The sequence below is a fragment of the Scleropages formosus genome, chromosome 2 (genome assembly GCF_900964775.1).
Source record: "Scleropages formosus chromosome 2, fSclFor1.1, whole genome shotgun sequence".
Classification (NCBI taxonomy): Eukaryota; Metazoa; Chordata; class Actinopteri; order Osteoglossiformes; family Osteoglossidae; genus Scleropages; species Scleropages formosus.
Window position 1 is genome coordinate 18401316 of NC_041807.1, and position 22996 is coordinate 18424311.

Consider the following 22996-nt stretch of genomic DNA (forward strand, 5'->3'; position numbering starts at 1 on the left):
TCCACTGTTAAGGTTACAGCTATTGAGAAAAGGGTCAATTAAACAGGTGTAATACACTCCTAAGCTTGCAAAGTCAAGACAAAAAACAGCTGAACAACCCAATCTTTTTATTTTTGTTAGAAAAACAAGACCAAAGCATTTGAGTGAAAAATTTCATAGGTTCTGTGAACCAGTATAATAGGTAACTACAACAGAATGAGTCCCAATCTTTAACAGACAGAAGGCCCATGGGGGTGAAGGTCAGCTCTTAGGCAGGCGCAGCAGACCACGGATCCTGCGGACGAGAGCCTGGATGAAGGTGTAGCGTGAACGCACCTGGCTGTACAGGCCCTCCACATCCAGCAGTTTTCTTTGCAGGGACTCCCCAAAGTAGACAGACACATCGGTCTGCAGCTATATGCAGAAATGAAGATCAGGATAAATGACCAAATATCAGAGTAGCAGAGCACAGTACACCCACAAAGAGCCACTCACCTGCTCCAGGTCCTGCTGGCTCACACGAGACAGACCTAGGCTGCGGGCCACACCACTGGACTGCCCAGAAAAGGAATCTGGGCAACAGGTAAAAGGGACCATTTGGAACAAGTTCTAAGTGTTTAAACTTTATCAATGAGCAACAAAAAGGTTTATACCAACCGTCAAGGCGTGCCCTGTATGTACTGACATTGGGCAGCAAGGAATCCTTAGGGTCACTGGGGGTGCAGTACAGCAAGTAGTACTCCAGGTGGCGCCACAACACAAATAGGCAGGTTTCAATGATATCTGAATACAAAAGCTGTCAAGGAAATGTTTCTTCTATCGCCTCCTCCAAGGTGGTGCTAGAGCAGATAAATACCATCTAAACAATGAAAGGATACAGGAACACAGGGAGAGGAGCTTGGCTCGGTTGTTAATGAGCTGCACAAGCCATCTCTTGGCCAGAACACTCCGCTGGACAGAGGAAATCTTGTCAACCCCCCCGGAGCCAGACACTTGAGCCTGGCACAGCTGAGAGAGAAATAGCTACTCAGCCAGTGGCCAAAAAACACAGTCCTAGTCAGAAAGCAGTGACTACACACAACTAAAATATCAACCAAAAGACTACAGCAGTTAACAGTGGTGCAAAACTAAGTATGACGGGAAAGTGAAGATGAGATGGCTACAGGAGGCACCTCTTTCAGCTCTTCTGGGGGCAGCTGTTCAAGACCTTGCAGCTTATCCAGACTCTGGCGGTGGCTTTGGTGGAAGCGGAAAAAGTCGGCAGCACTGTTCTTCAGCAAGAAGAGAACAAGGCCCAGGCTGGGCACACGGGAGCAGGGTGCCGAGGGACCCTGCAGGTCTACAGAGACAGACTGATGTAACCCTCGTGCACCTGTAAGCACATGCAAAGTGGGCTACCTGCAGCACACATTCAGGTGGAGGGTTCTGACCTGCGCGTGGCCCATCGCGGCCCGCTGGCTCGGCAACGGAAGGACTAAAGAGGCACACACTGAACTGGGCCTGGGCAGAGCTCTGCAGAAGTAGTTTCTGGCAATACTCCATCACATTGGCACAGATCTGGAGGGAGGGAGGGGTGTGTTGTTACACAGCTCAACCACTGGTCAGGGGAAAAGGGGAGGGGAGGGGAGGGGGGGGGGGAAAAAAAAAAAAAAAAAAAATTTGTCTACAGTCTCACCTGCTGCATGGCCACCTCCATCTCCTCCCGGCGATCAGCTGGATCCCGTGGGGAGCTACTCTCCTCTGCCAGCTTAAGAAGTCGTGCTCGTTCGCTGCCTGCCAGCCGGCCAAGCAAGGACAAGCACTGGCGCTGAGGTGGAGAAATACTTCAGTACCATCTCTCCTATGGCTATATACCAGAGTCTAGTGTTCAAACCCCTTACAGTTACTGCTCCATGGTAATGTGTTCTAATTTTCTGCAAAAACATTGCAAACCCTCAGAAAGCATGTCTGACACTGAATCATACTTCGTCCTTGCATGTGGCAGGGCAGGAAGCGACTAAATACTGATATGTACTGCCAGGATAGGGGTTAGAACTGTTGCCACCTCCTACTGACCCTGATATAGGTACTGATCCTGAACTAATGCACTTAAAAATTAGCAAGCTGCAAACATTACTGTAACACTTCATTACTTTTCAGTGAAGTGTCAGCTAAATGAGTAAATGTATATATTTATTTAGCAGACGCTTTACTCCAAAGCGACGTACATCTCAGAGAAATACCATTTGTGCATTACATTAGGAAGAATTAATACCAACATTTTCAATTTAACACAACACACCAAATAAATGGCAATGTTATGAAACATTGTTTAGATGGAAGCAAAAACAACTAAATAGGATTCCTAAACTCCTGTTTAGATCTCTTAGCACTGTAACAAGACTTTGTGAACCTAGCAGACTTGGCCAATGAGAAGAAAGGCCCCATTCTACACAATCTGAGTGTAGCACAGTTCTCACTTTGTGCTCTTTGAAAATTCCAGTTGGGCAACACAATGATGTAAATCTCTGTACCTGAAAGCGGCCAATGTGCCCCTGCAATTCCACCAGGGCTGAACCTTGGAAGTCCTGTCCGGTCTCCAGGGTCCCTGGAGCGCACAAAGATGCATTACAGCACAGCACTTGGATGAACAAACCCACCAATCCCCCAGCACAAGTGGCATTTACTGTGAGCAAAACAGATATGCAAAAGACACTAACCTGGCAAGGCAGTCTTGCTAATGATGCCAGTAAGCAGGGAGAGCTCCTGTAGAGAGCTCATGCTGAGCTCCTGGCAGCGCAGGATGGACTGGATGGTGTCTGAGTGAACAATCAGCCACTGCAGCACCTGAACATAAATGCAAACAACCTGACAACACTAAGCACTAAATGCTTATAAAATATCTCTTTGAAACTCTCAAAACAGCATCGTGGCATTCAACCTTGTCACTCGTACCACATGGTGACAAATGTGCATTTACCTGTGTTGCCCCCTGCTGGTGCTGAGTGGAGGTAGAAGTGAGAATGACCTGGAGGAGACGCAGTGCTGGGAGGAGGATCTGCCTGTAGCGATCCAGCGGGCTAGGTATAAAGCCAGTGGGGTCCCTCTGACCAAACACCCTGCATCGGAGCAGAAAGTCCAAAAGGAATAGCAGTCACAAAAAAATCACATTTTTTCTCCAAAGGTAAGCTCCTGTGTGCAATGCAGTGCCCTGCCCTACCTGTGGGGATCGCTCTCAGGCAGCATGTCGTACACCTGGCACTCAACAAGCTGAGAAACCAGGCCACACCGCAGCAGTTCTACAGCACCTTGGCCTGTCTTGGCAACCCGTGTCAGGAGAGCCTGTGGTGTGAACCACCCAGGGACAGACACAATAAGTGTTTGGTTGCGAGAACACCAAGGATAGACTTCAACAGGGAATTACAGCTGTTACACAATTTAATATGTAAAATATATATATAAGCCAAAAAATAAAAACAAAAGCAAGCATTTACTTCTCAAATTAAATATAACAAATCAATATGAAAAAAGTAGCAATGCCAACAAGATGCTGGCTTAAGCCAGGAAAGGCGATCTAGGTCAGACAATATAAATCCATATAGATTCCTCAACATGTGTGTAACCACTCACACGTCTATTTTTTTTAAACTCCTCACCATTTTGGACTCATATATGTAAAGGGGCTTGAGCAGTGGGGGCTGGGGCCCCAGTAGTGCCTGCAGGGCAGAGTCATCCTGCCGTAGACTCTCCACCAGCACGCACAGGTAGCCACTGTTGCACATATAGAGTAGCCACTGGCACTGCCGGTCGATGGACAGGATGCGATCCAAAACTGCCAGGGCTAGCATCTGACGGGAGAAGAGGCAATACAGCTTACACCACTGGCAGCCTGGATCTCACACAGAGCACCATGTGAATGCTGACTTCCACTGCAAGCCTAGTTGGTCAGAGAAAATGTGACCAAAGGCTCAGAAGGACATGAAATGTTTGTCATATGAGGGTATAAAGAGCTCTATCATCAGGCCCACTGTACCATTACAAAATTTCAAACTGACAGCCTCTAGTTCAGTCATGAGAGGAGCCAGTAAGAGAACGTGTGGGCCAAGTGTGACCGTCCAGGAAGAACATCTGCTAGGGGTACAAGTGTAGAGGATGGCTCCTACCCTGCCAATTTCATGGCCATCGCAGGCATCCCGGCACACTACTTCCATGAGCGCTGTCCCGTAGCTCTCAATGATGGCCAGGTTCTCACGCTGCAGCTTGGAGAAATTGTCCTCGGGGGCTGTTAGCCGCTCCCACATGGAGGATCCACCTAGGAACACGTGTCACATATAAAAACAACATATCTAACATGGACCACATATCTATAAAATTAGAGTGCCGGGGGGGGGGGGTTGGGGGTGTGGCATCAATACTTATAATTTAAGTAAACAAAAACGCAAGTAAACATCTTGGGAGTAATAACAGTAAACTGTCTGCTTTGCTTGTATACCTGTATGTGTCCCATGTGCTGTCCAAACACACACACACACACACACACACACACACACACACACACACACACACACACACACACACACACACACACACACACACACCTGTCTGCAGCATGTCAGGCTCCTCTGGTTTTTGAGCAATTTGCAGATAGTACAGCAGAGAGCCATACAGATGGGCTCGAAGGCGCTGGAACCCTCCCCCTGTAGACAAATGCATTACAGAAAAATTAGCATGCCTACATATTAAAGCACAATTTGCTCTTCTTTCCAGAGTTGATCAGACATTTTTGTAAGATGTAATAGAATATGAACGGAGCCTCGGAAAGGAAAAAGCAACACCAGTTTTGTCTGTCATTTGCTTGGTGTGGAAGATAATGAAATGTGTAATCATAGGTGTGGGGGGGGGGGGGCACCGTCCACATAAAATAACTGGTTGCACCTCTTTTAACTGCAATGACTACAACCAACAGCTTCCTGTAGCCTTTGACCAGGGTCTCACATTGCTGTGAAGGTATTTTGACCCTCTCCTTCATGCAGACCTGCTGTAGCTCAGCAACATTTGCTATATGAACGTCACTTTCTTTAGGCAACTCCTTCAGCAACGTTTCCACCAAAAAGGTGGTGTGAAGCCAACAAGTTGTGCTTTCATAATTACATTTGTATTCAAAGCTGAGTGAATTTACAACTGCATAATGTACCCCTCAAATTCAAATTCTCATAACTCACAATGAGTAACCCATTGTAAGTAGTTTATCTAGCAGTGCAAGTCACCTTGGTGAATAAGGTGTGTGGGCTGACAACACTGCATAGAGTTCATTGGAAGTCGCTTTGGAGAAAAGCATCTGCTAAATAAATAAATGTAAACTCAAATGGGCATTATCTCAATGTGCCTGTAATAACCAATTCACTTTAGAAATTAACCATACATCACCATGAAGTTGTGGACCAGCTAAAATGAAACAACCACTAGCAGAGTGCAGGAAATTAGATGCAAGATAGATTTTTCTATGTTGACTTTCTGATTGCATTTCAGATACTGAGTAATTCAGGCTGCTCCAATGATGTATACAACTTTTTCTTTACATTACTTCATGTAGCTGATGCTTTTCTTCAAAGGGACATATGGTGTTAATATACTTAGTTATTTACCCATTTACACAGCTGGGTAATTTTACTGGAGCAATTTAAGGCAAGTACCTTGCTCAAGGGTACTACAGGTGGAGGTAAAATTTGAACCTATGACCTATGGGTCCAAAGGCAGCAGCTCTAAACACTACACTACCAGCTGCCAGTAAACAAATATCACAAATCCACTGAAACATTTTATGAAGTTAATAATCAGGCACTATGGTTAAGAGATGCTAATATGGGGCATTAAAATGAATGTTATAAATATGAAGCAAATTTTGTGTATGAGCTCAGGAAACAAATATTGTGCTTTGCTACATATTCACCATTAAAATCCAGTTTGTTTACATTATTCACTTGACCTTTTGCACGATAAACACACACACACACACACACACACACACACACACATTTTCAGAGCCGCTTGTCCCATACGGGGTCACGGGGGAACCGGAGCCTACCCGGCAACACAGGGCGTAAGGCCGGAGGGGGAGGGGACACACCCAGGACGGGACGCCAGTCCGTCGCAAGGTACCCCAAGCGGGACTCGAACCCCAGACCCACCGGACAGCAGGACTGTGGTCCAACCCACTGCGCCACCGCACCCCCGCACGATAAACATTCAAATGAATTTTAGGAATGTTTCTAGTTCTTTTTCAAATTTCTCACCCACTATGCAACCAACCAACGAATGTCAACAACCACTTGTCCCGAGCAGGGCTGTGGCAAACCAGAGCCTACCCGGCAACACAGGACACAAGGCCGAAGGCGGAGCGGACACACCCAGGACAGGACGCCAGTCCATTACAAGGCACCCCAAGCAGGGTCCGAACCCCAGACCACACAACAGGCACTAGCCTCACTCACTACCCAATTACCCATAATTATTTTTTTCTATATATACTCTGTATGATGGTATTAAAGTATAAACAAGCATGCTGTGGTCAGAACTAGACATAAAAAAAAAAATTATTTGGATGAACTTATTTCTTAACTCTGACTCCTTAGTCCATCTAAAAAAGTCTATCATCCAAAGATGGACTGTTTATCCTACAGTGCTACAGCTGTTAAACGGGAATAAGGACAAAAATTTACCTGTGCACAGGATGAAATCTAACAACTTGCGAAGAATCAGGTGCAATGCAGAGTTGGCAATGGAGGCAAAACCAGAGGAAGCCTTGCCCTCTAGACCCACCCCCTGCTCTGAGAGGATTGACTGGCTGAGGTGTACCATGAGGGTGAAGACAACTCCAGCTACAATGGGCATTAGCTCGCCCGCAGCATCCTCAGACAGCACCTGAAGGGAGGGAAATGGAATGAATAAATAAATTAAAATAAAATAAAATTTAAAAAAGCGGAGCATAGAGATTAGATATCCGGGAAACCAGGTATGGAAACCATGACCCACCTTGTCATGGAGGTCCAGCAGTAGGTCCCGAATGATGAGCTGCCGGGAGTCGGCTGGGATGAGGTCAGAGGGGCAAGCGGTCAGCACAGTCTCTACCAGCGCCCTCCAGGATTGCAGGGCATGACGCTTGGCACTCAGGCTACGCCGAACACGATTCCTCTCCACCACCTGCTGTAAGATGGAGTTCACCTCCTGGGGGACACAGACAGAAGCAAAGAGGTCAAGATAACTGGGGGCCATGTGACCCACACTTGGCTCATTCATGAACTAAACAGGTCTGTTCACAAGTGTGACTCTTTTATGCTGTATGGTTCTGTTCACCTACAAATGTGGACACCACTTACCTCCATGAGCAAAGGGCGCTGACCAATAGCTGCCACTCCCTGGAGGGCATTGACCTCTGCAACCAATACTCTGTGCAGCAACTGCAAGAAAAAGAGGCAATGAGACCCTCAACCAATACTGAAAACATGCAATCCTTTGGTAAAGAGACCAACATTTCTACACAGAAAACACCATATTTAGGATAAGCACCTTAACGTTGCAAACAGTGTGTCCGTGCTCACTGACATGCTCACAGTTGGCAATGACCTGCTCGATTTGAGCACGCTCAAAGAAGTCCAGCTGTAATAGCTCGGGGACCTCTTGGCTGAAACTGATGGCATCAAGAACACTAAGGAGCTTCCTGCGGACTTAAAAAGCAACACACAACAGTCATGACGCAAACACAACCTGACTTACAGAACATTGATAACTGATATGAATAAATTTTCTTATGCATCGAGAAAACTAACAGATATATATTGATAGCTCATACTCATTTTGATGAGTAGAACAATGAAAAACATTGCACTGAAAAGTGAGACTAAAAACTGGAGAAATACCAATGTGTTCGACTAACCTTTAGAAACTGTGTCAAAATGCAGGAAGCCGCTGACAGATCTAGTCTCTTCCTCCATCCCAGTTTCACCATCAGCTGGAGAAATACATAGAAGTTGAGAGGGAGGGCTGTAATTTGGACAAAAATTTAAGAATGCATTCTGGATGTAGCTGTTAAATGTATCCGTCTCTGCATGTTTAACCACACCATGTTACCTGTGAGCTGGGAGTGCGGCTGGTCATCCAGCAGCAGGTTCAGCAGCCGTTGCGTGTGTGAACGCTGGCGGTTCAGGGATGTCACACGCAGCTCAATGGCCGCCGTCTTCATCAGCCATGACATTTGGGAAAGCCCAGCAATCTCATTTCCTGAGGGAACACAGACAATGAGAGGTCTGGCAAATGAGAAGTTAGTGCCAACATCAAATCTGAAAGGGGAACGACAAAATACCTGGGATCACAAAGGGCAGGTGCTGCAGGTGAGAATACAGGAAATCCTGGCTTGTCCTCAGGTAGCGCATAGTGGGACCAGAGGTGTCAGAACATGCACACAACAGGTAGATCACCTGAGGTGGCCAGACAGATAAATACGGTTACTGTTTTAGATTGAAACCCAGTTGTTGCCATCAGATGCGCTCCTTGAGATGCCTGGCAGCAGCAGTGGGAACTGGTACAAGTTGATGGGGCTGTTGTACCTGGTAGCAGAGCTCAGCAAGGTGTGGGGACTGCCGTGTCAGCACAGGCCCAGAACGCCTCTCACTGCCTCTCTGCAACAGACTCAGGATGGCATGCAAGCAGCTCCGTGGGCAACCCAAGACTCCTAACAAATACACACACAGTATGTGTACAAAAACAGAGCCTCCGTCCATCTGAGCCCCCGTGTGCAGAGGAGTTCCCCGTGTGACTGAATGTGAACGCTCAGCTCTAGACTGCTGTGTGTGTGTGTGTGTGTGTTTGTATGCACGTACCAGGATCCTGCAAATTGGTGGTGGACACAGCCTTCTTCAGCTCATAGCCTAGCAGATAGAGAGCGAGGTTGGGAGCCTTGAGCTCCAGGGAAGTAATGAGCAGGTTCAGGATGTGGATCTGGGTCTCATGGCGAATCCTTGCCACTCGCTTTTCCAGCTCTGACTCTGTGGGTAACAGGCAGAAAACTACTTTCTCTGTTTGTCAACAGGTTAATAGCAATCAGTAATAACAGTCAATAAACTTACCATCCACCTTCTCTATACCCTCCTCTGCCTCCTCGTTGTCCAAACACTCCACAAAGCCTGCCATCAGCTTCTCACTAACAGCCTAAGGACCACACAAAATGCAGCTTACTCAAAAGGCACTGGTGTACAAGGAGAGGAGTGAAGTCACATTGTGCAGTTGCACGCACGACTTGTAAAAAGCAGCCTCACCTGATCATGCATGAAGTCTCCCACCAACCGAGACTGGATGTTAGGATAGCGGGCTATGTGGCGCAGGATTTTGGCACTCTGGAATGCCACCTCTGGGTTTGAGGTGCTATGGTACAGGTACCTGGGATGAAGATACAACAAGTCAGCTGTGGTCACTGGTTGAGCTTAGGCTTTGCCTAAAAACACAGTATCTACAATGCAAAACAGACTGTGAATTAGGAGCAGAAAACCACAAAATCAATAACATGCTTTTATTACTCCCTTTCCAAATTGAAAAAAATACAGCTGTACATACACACACATACCAAACAATATTTGACTTGCAAAAAAAATGATGCTTATGTAACTATCAAAAGCATATGGCAGAGGGAACGATGGGCTGCAGACTGACCTGGCGATGTTGACGATGTGGTCGGCTCGACGGCTCTGTGGGCTGATGCCCTGCAGCAGCTGCTCGAGCGGAGATGCCAGCAGGGAGGCCTGACTCTCTCGCAGCAGATCCATGAACACCAGCTGCTTCTGTAAGGCCAGGTCCAGGAGGCAGAGGCAGTGCAGCACAGAGCCCTCCAGGTGTTTTTTACCTGTATACAACAGCACCAGGTAATTCTAATTATCTTCAAGGAAACCACACAAATACAGAGCACGTCAAGCGCGAGTTTGAGTTGTCTGTCAGATTTTATTAAACTGAATACAAGTGGTCCCGATTTACGATGGGGTAAAGTTCCACGAAACCCATTGGAAGTCGAAAATATTCTAAGTCGAAAATGCATTTAATACACCTAATACACACCTCTGCATGACAGACTGGGAGATGCAGATCGCTACCAGTGCCCAGCATCGCGAAAGAGTATCGCACCGCATATCGCTTCCCGGGAGGGGATCTAAATTGGAAGTAAGGTTTCTACTAAATGTCTATTGCCAGCTCACCATCATAAAGTCAAAAAAAATTGTAAGTCGAACCATTGTAAATTGGGGACCACCTGTATGTTCAACCATTGTTACTGAATCATTCTTATGAATTCTTTGCTAATACTGTCATTCAAAGGAACAACATTTGTACATCGCAGCTGGTCAGGTACTAATCAGCTAATAGGACTTAAGTTAGCAAAAGTGTGTTTTTACCTATATGCTGTTGCCATAATCACTATCCCCCACTATCACTACCTCTTTAGATCTGAGCCCATAACAACTGACCATATGTTCACTGTATGTGTAAATATCCAACATGTTGGAAACGTCAAGGAAGGGCGGCACCTACCAGGAAAAGGAGCATAGGTGTCGAGTTGCCGCACACCCTCCTCCAGCAGGTTGAGGCAAAGGCTGAGCATGGGCGAATCGTTGAGCAAGTGGAACATCAGGCTGTAGCCAGGGGGTTTGTAGCTGGGCACCTGCTCACCCTGGAGTTCCACCATCTCCTGTACAAAATCGCTGGGCTGGGGCTCATAGTCACGCAGCAGCTTGTGGAAGACCTCAAGTACAGCCTCAGCCACCTCCCACTGCAAACAGACCCCCATGGAGACCCTACATGAGTGACCAAATCTGACCGACAATCCGTTCTGGCCCCTATGCCAGTGTCAGATTCCTTCTTCCACGGATCGAAGTGCAATTACCTTCTCTGCCGCACGTCGATAAGCTCGAGTGGGAAAGGGCAGAAAGACAGCATCACGCAGGAAGGCCAGATAGGGCTCGAACCCAGGGGGGCGCAGACCTGCCCCCAAGTTAACAGGCAGGGCACTCTCCACTAGAGTGCTGATCAGATGACAGAAGGCCCGGGTCAGGGGGTACTCTTCGCAGCTGGACTCGATCTCATTGAGCTCAACCTGGAAAGCAGACGCGAAAAGTGGCCGGGGGCAGGGAGACTTTCACAGAAGCATATGCCTAATCCCACATATGCAGTGCAAAGTGCAAAACACTTTTGAAAAGAAACCACTCACCTCGATCCCCGCAGCCTGCCTCTGTCCTGGGGCCTTCACTGTCTGCAGGATCTGTGGACAAAAACCCCAGTGAACATGCATTCTGCACTGAAAGGAGTTCCAGCTGCAGAGACAGTGACTAACCTCCCCTACCCACCCCCAAGATGGGATTCCCACTGACCTGAGTGTACTCTATAGACTGCCAAAGAGAGGCTGCGATCTCAGGTGATTTGGCAAAGGCAGCAAGGCAGCGCAGTAGCTCTGCTTTGAGAATGGGCTGTACACTACACTGCAGGAGACCCAGCATGACGACCACAGGTGTCCACTGGGGGTGTTCACATAGGGCCAGACGCGCATTCTCACTCTAGATAAAAGGCACATATGCACCACATGTAGTCAGGACTTGGTCAGTATAGAGAAGTGTAGAAAAAGAGGTAACTCCTCACCCCACAACTCCATGGACCCTCACCCAGGTGACAATAGTGGTGAGCAGCTGGAGGAAAGCAGACAGGCCATCAAGCTCCCTCTGTGTGATGCCCCGGAGTGGTGGATGGCGATAGTGTGACGAGTCTGCACTTGGCAAGTCCCTGCGCAGGTTCTCATGGTACAACATGAGTGAGTGAAAGAAGTGCTCCCAAGAAACGGGGCTGCTCGTTACTGCCCCCTGCAGGTTCTCCCCTGAAACAACACAGAACCATTACAGGAAACTAAATCACTGGAAAAACTCAGTTACGATGTGGTAAAATCAGACAACCTAGCTGTACAGTTATTCCATCATATTATGATTCATTATTCCGTTAATTTTAACCGAATGTTACTTATTAAGTAAAATTTGTGGTTCAGCTTTTATTAATTGTGAAAAGTGCATTACCGTGTGGGGCCCCATTGACCTTTAACAGGCTGAAGCAGTAGTGGGCGCACTGTGGTCCATTAGCCAGGCCTTTCAGCATGCGCAGGTAGGGGATGTACAGGGTGGGAGGAAGCAAGTCACCCATCTGCCGCACAAACTTGGACAGAACAACCTAAAGAGGAGTTTCACAAAGATACACAGACACACACACAAGGCATCAAGGCAAAGGCAAAAACCAGCAGGAGCATGACAGGAGCCTGTATTTCTCATTCAGTATATCTAACGCAGATGTTTCATTGGGCTTCAGGAAATATACTGGGTAGACAGACCTGCTTGTGTGGGGGCCTCTGAAGAGCTACACCAAGGTAGGAGCCAGTGAGAGAGGTGTGGTGGACAGATTCCGAAGGGCACCAGTAATCCAGCGCAAGCTCCAGGCCAAAGGAGCCTTTACTGTAGAATTCACCAATCTGGGTATCAAAGCGCATGACACAGGAGAGTGTCAGAGAGAATGTGCACGCTGTGCTTCCACAAATACTTCCAAGTTATGTGAATACCAAGAGAAGGGGAGTGGGAGCAAAGGCAGCTGAAGGCTTACCAAGATCATGAGATGATCCAGGTCTCTGCGCAGGGAGGCAGGTGGCTCGCTGCCCATCTGTAGGGCCATGTGGACGAGTCGGGCATCTTCATCAGCACGGTTCCGCAAATGCTTCACCTGCGACACAACAAACATCTTGTGCTGACACTCACCTTTCCCAGCACCTTCCTCTCCTGACAGGGTTTCACCTTACCCACACCCACCTTCATGGGCATGAGTGACAGGAAGTCTGTGATGAGGGAGTGAAGGCGGCGAGCATAAAACTCCTCCTGGGCAAAGCCTTCACTTGCTAGCACTCCTTCTGTCAGGAACAGGAAGACTCCATCCAGCAGAGCTTGGTCTGCCAAAGACTCATCCCCTTCCGTGAACTCCACCAGAGCTGTGACGAGGACAAACAGAGCTCTCAAAACCATAGAGCCCACCACTATATTTTACCAGCCAGCCAAGAAACCCTAAGATCCATTCTTACTGAGGAACTTATCCTGCAAAATGTGATGAAGGTGTGAAAAAGGCAACATTATCACAAGCATAAAGAAGGGTTCGGTGTGTGTGTGTGTGTGTGTGTGTGTATATAAATAGCAATGCATGTACAGTGACTCCATCTCTGTGCAAATACAATTGAAAATGTACATATACCTGCTGCCTGGGGCAGCTGGGACAACGCCCGCAGAGCCAGGGCCCAGGCCATGCGTGCCACCGCCTGCAAGCCCGGCAATTTCCAGGGCTGCCCATCTACCAGGCGGCGGTGCACTGCAGACACGTACTGCTTCTCAGTCAGCAGGGGCAGGGTTTGCAGCATGTCTGTAAGAAAGGTAGAATAGTATGAATGGCAAAGGAAACATAACCCCAATATGTATTAAGTACATATATAGTTTCATCTTAAGAAATTTCAATTTTATGCTCTCACTATTAAAAGAAACACAGATTTAGATTAAAAAAACACCATTACCAATCCTTTTATTCTTGTAAACATTCAGTATATGACCTGTTTAGACAAGTAGGTAATTTTTCTAGTTACTATCTGCTGCTGTAGGGGGGGTGCGGTGGCGCAGTGGGTTTGGCCTGTGCCTGCTCTCTGGTGGGTCTGGGGTTCGAGTCCCGCTTGGATGTGGGCGTGTCCCCTCCCCCTTCAGCCTCGTGCCCTGTGTTGCAGGGTTAGGCTCCGGTTCGTCGTGACCCCGCTCGGAACAAGAGGTTTCAGACAGTGCGTGCGTGTGTGTGTGTGTGTGTGTGTGTGTGTATCTGCTGCTGTAGATGCTCATAATAAGACACTGGGAGCAGACGCATACCATCTCTGTCCTCAGATCCCTGCTCCAGGAAGGTGACATCCAGGCAGTACAGAAGAGCCATAAGGAGAGCCATGTTTACGCTGTCCAGTGAGCCATCAGCCTCTGCTGTCACCGTCTCCAAGTAGCCAATAAGGGCCAAGGTGTCATCTTTGCCAAGGGATGATTGGCAGGTCCAGCAAAACAGACACTCAGCCAGTGACTGACGGCACTCCTTAATGAGGTCTGCAACCTGGAAAAGGGAAGGTCTTTTGACTCACTATGCTGGTGGATAAATGCAGAGGGAGAACTGTTAAAGTCTTGCTATGCAAGTGGGAGCTCCCTCTCACCTCTTTCCTGTGCTTCTCATTGCCCAAGCCACGCTCCTTTTGCAGACGCTCAAACTCACGTGTCACACTGATCTCTGACACCAGTGTCAGGATGCGTCTTGTCAAGCCCTGACTCATCAGCTCATCTGTGAAACGCGTGGCCAAGGTCACGAGTTCAGAACTGTGGACACCCACCAAACAGCAAAACACATAAACACAAGTTTGGGTTATCAAAAGCTGCTCTGTTTAAAAAGAACTACAAAAAGCAAGTAACACAAGAAGTTGGTTCTGAGCTGGATGTCAAACCTGAGATCGAGAGTGAAAGTCTTGCCGTGGCGGGACTGAATGAGTGAACGGAGAGAGTTGGCCACGCATCGCTTCCCATCCCAGTAGAGAAGCACAGCCACTAGCCCCCGTGTTAGCCCTGGGAAATAAGGCTGCTGGTGCTCCCCTGTAAAGGGAGTGAGAGAAACAGGTGGGAGGGAACATGCCACGTTATTTGCTACCATTTTAATTATACAATAATATCAGTTTCATGCAAATTAGGCTTCTTTATCACTTGAATACGAGAGCCATACCTGCCAGCAGCAGCTCCAGGGCTGCCAGCTCTCCGATATCAAAAAGGTCACTAAGAATGAAGGCCTCTGCAAGGAGCTGTTCAGGAAGAAGTCGGGCACCCTGCTGGCCTTGAATAGAAATACCCTCAGTGCTGGCCTTCCGCACCTTCTCTCTCTGTTCCAGGCTCTTTGGCTGAAAGACAAAAATAAAGAAATAACAAATACAAATACAAATACAAATATAAGCAGGCACAGAGGCATAAAATTTCCTTCTCTGACCCTTAATTTTACATTTTATTAGTAAACATTTACTGACAGCAGGTGGCATAGTGGTTAAGGGAAATATACTAAACACGTACGGGTAGCATCCCCAGAAGGGGTCCTGCAAGAGTAACCTTTAGAAACAGGATTAATCTCAATTACTCTAGTGTAACACCTTGCTGTGCGAAGGAGAAGAGCTGCCCCTCATTGTTGATCTGTACAAACTAAAGATAACAGCAGTATTAGATGCTTCTTAAATAAATATAAACTGCTTGCCGATCCAAAGCTCTAGTCAGCACCAGAACAGACCGTTAACAGATAAATAAAGTCTGTTGTAATTAAGACAAGTATGTGTCCCACACCGGGTTCTTGAAGAGGGACAGGAACTGTGCTTTGTGCTTCTTGAGCTGCAGGTCCAGCAGGTGGACGCTCTCAGGCTGCCTCCTCCATACAGCCCCCTCCACAGTCTCCCACAGCTCCTTCATTGGCCCCCACAGACTGGCTCCTACATCAACGGGGAAAGTAGTACACTGTTCAAAACGCTAGGCTTAAAACTTCTATTTGTGGTAGTCATTTCTGATCAACTAGGACACTGACATACATGCAAATATTTATATTTATTCATTTATCCAAGGCTTTTTACAGAGACAAAATTTAACATGTTAAGCTGCTGCATACAATGATTTTTGTGTTTAGACAGCTGGCCAATTTTTGTTGAAGCAATTCAACGTTAAGGAGTTTACTAAAACAGGAACTACAGCAGGAAAGGGGATTTGAACCCCGGTCCACCTTGTCGAAAGGCAGCAACTGTGTGTAAACACTTTATATGCAAGTATAAATTTAACCACATGATGTAAATGTAACTGTAGGCTACCTGCTACCCCAAATATCAGAAACAAAAGCTACAATTTTCACAGTGTAGAATCTAACTGTGTTTAATTTATAGTATATAGTCTTGCAGATTGAATTTAACTTCATCATGATCTATGAATAAACTAGGGACAAGTTCTGTAGCACGCACTGAGCAGTTCAGTTAGAGGATTTGTCTGTAGTCAGAACGGCAATAATGATGACATTAGCAAGAGTTTTAAGTAAGGAAAAAGGCCAATGCAGGAGCTCGCTCTCTCACACACACACACACACACACACACACACACACACACACACACACACACACACACACGAGACTTCCTGAACATATCATTCAGCATATTATGAAAGTGAAATACACAAAATGACGCGTGAGCAGCACTTTTCCAGCAATCCCAGCTACTTTTTCCACCGTTTTACTTATTAAATGTACGTTTGCAAAGCCAGCTAACTACACTAGCTACCTGCCAAGTTGACTCTTCACGAGCGCTTACCACACACACACCGACCGCGCCGTGAGTAAAGCCTCCGCGAATTGAAAGCATTATCACTACTAAATTGCAATTTAGAAAGAAAAAGCCTACGCAGCGAGGTTACTGCATAGACAGAAATAGAATTATTAAGAAATCTGTTTGGAAAGCATCGGATAATTTAAATAAAAATAAAAAGTTTTACCTGAATTTACCGCCATCTGCGCCGCCATCTTCAGCTGAGGGCGCCAGGCAGAGTTGTCTAACACGCTGCCGCTATAAAACACAACAGATTAACGCTTCTTGTGAAATTTAGCTTATCAAAGAAAGTTCGATTCATTGCAATACGATGTAAACATTTTAAAAGATTCCTCGTGTTTTATGTTTAATAAAAATTCTGCTCGCAATTTTACATTCCCTGTTCTGGCGGGGTCCTGCGTTTATTCACGCGCGAAGTTTGCTCTTGGTACTTGAAGTCCAATTGTGTGTCATGGATTAAACGTGTTCTTGCGTTTTAAATTACCTATGTTTTATTGATTTTTTTTAAATAACAGTGATTAGTTAAAGGATACTTAATTGTTTATTTTTATAGAGTTCGTGTGATACCATTTTATAGGGGAGCTGCACTCCAGCTCACAACGTGGAACCTTTGTGAAACGTCGTCGGTTTCCTTTCGTGGTGGTTTGAGCGGCGCACCGACCTGGCGGTTCTCATGTGTTCGGAGGGGCCGGTGAGCGGGCGATGATACGGGGCTGCGGGCCGATGAGTGACCGTGCGATCGGTGCAGTGAGCGCGAGCAGGGCACGGGGATCATGGCGCGCGTGCTGAAGGTGCTGCGGACCCTGCGCAACCACTGGAAGAAGTCCGCACTGGCAGTGTGTGTGTTCTCTTACGGGGGTCACTGGCTCTACGGGAAACACTGGTAAATTAATTCCTCATCAAAATAAATTAATAATACATGATAATTATAGTCCCATATTTCTTATAACTTTTTGCTTGGTTGCGCCAAGGAGCATCTTCTGACAAATCACAGAATAACTGCTAACAGAATCACGCCAGCTGCTGGCGACGACTAATGTGACGTGTAAAATGATTATTATTTTAATATGTGTGTGTGTATATATTATATATTTATAATACAGAATATATATAATTTTTTTTATAATATATTTTACATATCAAGCTTGTAGGATGAAGTGCTAAGCGAAAGAAGTATTGTTGGAAAAAAATGGTGCTCTTCATCTTGTTGTCACCAAGAAATACCTCGTGAGGGATTTCATTCAAAAGTATTTTCTGTTAAGAATTTTGAGGTTTGTTTTTATTATTGTCTAAAATGTTACATGTTGCGTGCAGACGGTTAAAATGCGCATATAATATAACTGACTCTGAGGCACCGGCAGCCTCTGCATCCTGGTACCATTTGCCCCCATTTACATTACGATCAATACAAGGAAATATTGATGATGTACAATATATTCCTATATAGGGGCAGCAGGTGGCGTAGTGGTTAGAGCTGCCGCCTTTGGACTCGAAGGGCACAGGTCTTACTGTAATACCTGTGATCAAAGTGTTTACTCTGAGTTGCTCCAGAGTTTTTTAAAAAAAAAAAAAAAAAAAAATCCCAGCTGTATAAATTTGTAAATCAGTGTTGTAAGACTTAGTAAGTAAATTAATGTTGTAAGGCATTCAGGAGGAAAGCATTACCTAAATTAATAAATGTAAATATATTTAGTTTGTTTCGTCTGACATGTGTTACAGTGACAGTGTACTACGAAGAGAGGCATGCCTGGAAGCCCGGGTAAGATTTAGCTGACTCGGTGTTATTCTTTCCTTCTCTGTAGCTCTGCGATCATGTCCTCTGTCATCATGATGCTTCAGTTGTACCTATATTCCGTGTTGATGTGGAGCACTGTCTCAAGATATTTATTTCAAACTTATTTCCATTTCAGGAGTTTGGTCGTCAGCTAATATTGCCGCAGGAGCAGCTGAGAAAGGCTACGGTCATTCTGAATCCAGCTGCTTGCAATGGGTAAGGGTAAGAGGGATGTGTCATTGGGCAGAAAGTAGCACAGACAGCCGTAACATCCTGTTTCTAGGCAGTACATTTCAGAAACAAATAGCTTTCCTTATAACCAGTAGATGGCAACAAAGCTTCAGTAATGAAATTTGTTAATACAGACAACAATTTGAAATAGACGATTTACTGTAATGGGGGGGTGTGGTGGCGCAGCGGGTTCAGCCGGTGTCCGCTGTGTGGCCCGTCTTGGGGTGCCTTGCGGCGGACTGGCGTCCTGTCCTGGGTGCGTCCCCTCCCCCTTCAGCCTTGCACCCTGTGTTGCCCGGCTAGGCTCCGGCTCATCGTGACCCCACTCGGGACAAGCGGTCGTTGACAATGGATAGATGGAATTTATTGTAATGTATTTTTACTGTGCTCAGCGAGTGAAGACACGAACAGTTGATTGTGAGTTGTGGTGGGTGGAGGAGGGAGGGCACTTTACGGAAACTGCACAAAGTAAAAATGAGACTGGAAACCAAGAGGAAACACCTGATGGCACTAACTATAGTACATTTTTGAACTTTGGCTTCACTCGCACAATGTGTGACTTTTCAGTTTGGACGCATTGGATAAATGTCATGAACCTGATCGAAATTTTGAAATTTGAAAATTGGGTATCAAAACCATGAGCGGTTATCCTGAAATATTGGATAAAGAGGTTTGTAAATTAGGGGCGCGGTGGCGCAGTGGGTTGGACCGGGTCCTGCTTTCCAGTGGGTCCGGGGTTCGAGTCCCGCTTGGGGTGCCTTGTGACGGGCTGGCATCCCATCCTGGGTGTGTCCCCTCCCCCACCAGCCTTTTGCCCTGTGTTGCCGGGTTAGGCTCTGGCTCCCCATGACCCCGTTTGGGACAAGCAGTTTCAGACGGTGTGTGTGGGTTTGTAAATCAAGGGCTGCCTGTATTTAACCGATAATTTTTCGATATTTTGTGCTGTATGGCCACACAGTGCGTTAGCTAATTTTTCCTCTTAATTTTTCAACTCACAGGAAAGCCAACAATCTGTTTGAGAAGAATGCAGCTCCGATCCTACACCTGGCTGGGATGGAAGTGAAACTTGTGAAGGTCCATATTGCTTTTTTGGTTAAACTTGTGTGTGTCTGTGCACACATAGTGCATCATCTTTAGTTACTTCTAACCACTTCACCCCCCCTTTTGCAGACGGACTATGAAGGTCAGGCCAAGAAGCTGATGGAGCTGATGGAACATCCTGACCTGCTTATTGTTGCTGGGGGTGATGGCACTCTGCAGGAGGTATCTCACCTTTGGTGTGAATTGCTGTTGATTTACCCACGTCTGCTGCTAATGCTGTCCTCGTTGTACCTTCTTACCCACAGGTCATCACTGGACTTCTGCGAAGAAGCGATCAGGTGAATAGCAACACTGTTGTGGCATCAGCTGCCTTCTGCACTCATTAATGGAAAAAATAGTGATTAATTTTAATGCATATTATTTATTCTTTTGAAGGCTTCCTTTAGTAAAATTCCCATAGGATTCATCCCCCTGGGTTCCCAGAATTCCTTGAGTCAAAGTTTACATTTGCCCACTGACAACCGAGTCAAGTAAGTGTTAATAGTACCCTGTAAACAGGCAAATCAGGTCATCATCGATGACCGCGGTGTCTCATCTCTCTTGTGTGCTTTAAGGAACATCACTGCAGCTACACTGTCCATCCTGAAGGGGGAGACGGTACCTCTGGACGTGCTGCAGATCAAGGTTTGAATTTCAGCTGTAGGTCCGGGTGGAAGGGGGGAAAATTGTCATGTTGGGATGTGGTTGTTATTGTGTGACTAATGTGACTGTACTTATGCAAATTGGGCCAGGAACAGCAGGTACTGTAGTGGTCATAATGGTTACCTTGCATCTAAAAGCCCAGGTTCAAATTCCACCTCCTGGTGTAGTACTGTTGAGCAAGGTACTTACCTTGAATTGACACAGTTAAAATTACTTGGGTGTATTAAAGTCTAAATGATTGAAAGTAACCTAGTATACTGACCTCAAAATATAAACTGCTTTGGTAAATTGCATTAATTTAGTGAATTAATACATTTCTGAAAGCTCTGGGCAGCAACTGCATGCTGTTCTCCATTGATATAGTGACTGGGGTGTGTGTGTGTCTGTAGGGGGAGAAGGATCAGCCAGTGTTTGCTCTGATAGGACTGCGTTGGGGGTCCTTCAGAGACGTGGCCACTTCCTTCAGCAAGTAAGAATGCGTCTGTTTGAATTAAAAACATCTGGTATCCTCCTTTTTCTAGCTTTTACAAGTTCCTTGAAGGTGTGTGAATTTGCATGGATGAATTTCACAAAGACATGTGCCAGTGCTTCCATGTCTTTTTAAACGTTACACTCAAATAGATATTCTAACTGGGCTGCATGGCTTTCAGGTACTGGTACCTCGGACCTTTGAAGACGAAGGCAGCCCACTGGTTCAGCACATTAAGGGTGAGTGTTTTCCCATCTTGCCATTAACCTCAGAACCACAAGTATGCAGTTTTATATTCATGGATTCATACACAATTTATGTAGCCTTCCACCATTGCGTGTGTCTATATTTTTATTGATCCATCCACCAGGAATGGCCTCAGAACCGGCAGGCATCTTTGTCCTTCCAAATGCCGACTCCCCGGCCCCCAGATGAGCCTACGGAGAGGCCACCTCGGCCCTGGTTGCTGCGCCGTATCATCCACCGGCTGCAGCACTTCTGGAACCCCCCTGTGGAGGGTGAGGTCTCCAGTGCAAAAGATAACTTGTGCACATGGTCTCCATGTGAGACCAAGATGGGCTATGGCTTGGTTTCTGTGGCAGCCGTGGGAGCTGACAGACCACCTGTTTTCTTAATCCCGCTCACAGAGTGTCCGCAGGAGGAGCCAGAGCACTGGGAGCAGAAAGAGATCTCCACCGTTGAGTTGTCAATCATGACGCAGAACAGGAACCCTGCAGTGAAGGTGAGCATCTACAATGGTACTAGATCAGGAGGGCTTTTTTTTTTTTTAATGAATCCACTGTGACAGCAGAGACACCATGATCACTGTTTATGGCACCTTCAGCGTCCCGAAGACTCCATGGTGGTGTGTATGGAACCTGACTCCCTTACTGTGGGAGAGTTCATCGCCATTGGGTCAGTGGTTAGCTTTTTTTTTTTTTTTTTTAAAAATGTTTTTTTTCCCTCCCCTCATTAGTTCAATGGTACCTTATCTGATGGTATCTAATGGCAGTATTTTTTGGCAACGAGCGTAGGAGCGAGAAGGTCAAGGATCCAGCCCAGTGTTCAGTGAAGGGACAGCAGTTGGAAGCTAGCGTCTGTCAACTCGGTTTGCCCCAGGTCAGACACGCACCCCTGCAGACGGGCGGCCATTCGGATTCACGGCAACACGAACAAACGAACATTTGCTGCACGGCCCTGAGTAGCTGCATTTCCTTATCTGTCCACAGGGGGGCGGCTTCTTCAATATCGACAACGAGGAATACGAAGCCATGCCAGTGGAGGTGAGGCTCTTGCCCCGGAAGCTGCGGTTCTTCTGCAGTGCAGAACGGCGGCAGGAGCTGCTCACGCACGCACACTGAGGAAAGGGCAGGAGATTTGGACGGGGCACCGCGGTCCCTCAACAGTACAGTGAATGTACCTACCCTTACTGCTCCAGCCCTCCCATCTGTCTAATATGTTCATGAAGCAGTCTGCTATAAAGAACAAAATAGGGTATTCCCCAAAATCCCAAGCTGTAAAGCCTTCTCTTCTACAACTTGGAAAAAGGCTTTCGGTTTATATAGTAGTAAATTTAAAATCTTTCCTAACCGTTCTCCAAAAGCATTTGGCCATGCCCCAGTAATGCTGTAACTTGCTGTGTGTACCTGTAACCTAGTAACAGTACACTGGCAAAGTTTTTTTTTTTTTTTTTTTTGTATAAAGCAGTGCACCTTGTAAATGTAAAATGGACCGTGAGGCTCTGTATTGAGAGAACAAGGTGAATAAACACGTACAGGGAGTGTGTTCTTTGAACAGTCTTATGGTGCCATGTCTGTCCAAACTGCTGCCGTGCCAGGGGCGTCGGCTTAAACACACACTGACTCAGGGGCAGACATCAGCTGATGAAACACACCTGTATGGAACCAGTCTAGATAAAGTTCACATGAAAGGGCGGCAAGTTTATTCTTTTTCAGAATGACCCTAAATAAACATTACAGCTTTGAAAACAAAATGGGTCCACGTTATGGAACCACTGAATTTATATTTATACAGTTGGTTATTAGGTTGTAATAGATGACAAGTTCCATGTGTGGTTCAGGGTTACACTGTTAGTGTTGACATGCAGCAGTAGTGTAGTTTCTCACATTCACAGAGAATATTGTAGCTTGACTAAACACGTGTGATATGGAAGGTCACTTCCCTCCTCACGTTTATGCATCGGTTTCTCTGATGACCGATGTGGACCCTCGGTAAAAGGCTGAACGAGAAAACATTCTTGGCCGAGGCCATTTTTTTTTTGTGTGCTTTGTGATTTTTCCACTACTGGAGCAAAAGTGGGTCCAGTCTGAATAAACAAGACTTTTTGTAATGCAACATCTT

General features: G+C 46.4%; 2 protein-coding genes across 2 annotated transcripts; one reads left to right on the forward strand and one right to left on the reverse strand.

Annotated features, from left to right (window-relative positions):
- Positions 1-95: 95 nt before the first annotated feature.
- On the reverse strand, positions 96-16650 carry nup205 (nucleoporin 205). The gene is made up of 42 exons (XM_018747547.1): positions 16585-16650; positions 15402-15544; positions 14800-14971; positions 14528-14672; positions 14243-14402; positions 13917-14145; positions 13264-13428; positions 12831-13006; positions 12628-12744; positions 12362-12499; positions 12054-12204; positions 11652-11860; positions 11364-11546; positions 11204-11254; positions 10880-11089; positions 10528-10765; positions 9661-9850; positions 9270-9390; positions 9081-9162; positions 8835-8999; positions 8562-8686; positions 8318-8432; positions 8086-8235; positions 7892-7966; positions 7525-7682; positions 7335-7415; positions 6991-7182; positions 6678-6879; positions 4557-4655; positions 4122-4270; positions 3615-3806; positions 3179-3300; positions 2939-3077; positions 2679-2805; positions 2493-2566; positions 1655-1786; positions 1410-1536; positions 1152-1318; positions 858-987; positions 637-762; positions 475-551; positions 96-393 (listed from the first exon to the last, which is right to left on the reverse strand). Exons 1-42 carry the CDS (start codon positions 16610-16612, stop codon positions 241-243), a joined length of 5985 nt encoding a protein of 1994 aa, XP_018603063.1. The 5' UTR covers positions 16613-16650; the 3' UTR covers positions 96-240.
- A 391-nt stretch (positions 16651-17041) lies between these two features.
- On the forward strand, positions 17042-22990 carry agk (acylglycerol kinase). Its single transcript, XM_018747467.2, has 15 exons — positions 17042-17301; positions 18138-18177; positions 18329-18408; positions 19422-19497; positions 19594-19686; positions 19770-19802; positions 19900-19994; positions 20079-20148; positions 20556-20635; positions 20817-20874; positions 21006-21153; positions 21283-21377; positions 21480-21550; positions 21670-21754; positions 21865-22990. The coding sequence occupies exons 1-15, from the start codon at positions 17192-17194 to the stop codon at positions 21994-21996; spliced, it is 1266 nt and encodes a 421-aa protein (XP_018602983.1). The 5' UTR covers positions 17042-17191; the 3' UTR covers positions 21997-22990.
- The last annotated feature ends 6 nt before the right edge of the window (positions 22991-22996 follow it).

Coding starts and splice junctions, on each gene's coding strand:
- nup205 (XM_018747547.1), bottom strand. CDS start 16,612: ATGGCGGCGCAGATGGCGGTAAATTCAG. Junction 9,000..9,080: donor GGGTATAGAGAAGGTGGATG/GTAAGTTTATTG, acceptor TGTTACCCACAG/AGTCAGAGCTGGAAAAGCGA. Junction 763..857: donor GCTCCTCTCCCTGTGTTCCT/GTATCCTTTCAT, acceptor TTTTGTATTCAG/ATATCATTGAAACCTGCCTA.
- agk (XM_018747467.2), top strand. CDS start 17,192: ATGGCGCGCGTGCTGAAGGTGCTGCGGACCCTGCGCAACCACTGGAAG. Junction 19,687..19,769: donor GTGATGGCACTCTGCAGGAG/GTATCTCACCTT, acceptor TCTTACCCACAG/GTCATCACTGGACTTCTGCG. Junction 19,995..20,078: donor CCCACTGACAACCGAGTCAA/GTAAGTGTTAAT, acceptor GTGTGCTTTAAG/GAACATCACTGCAGCTACAC.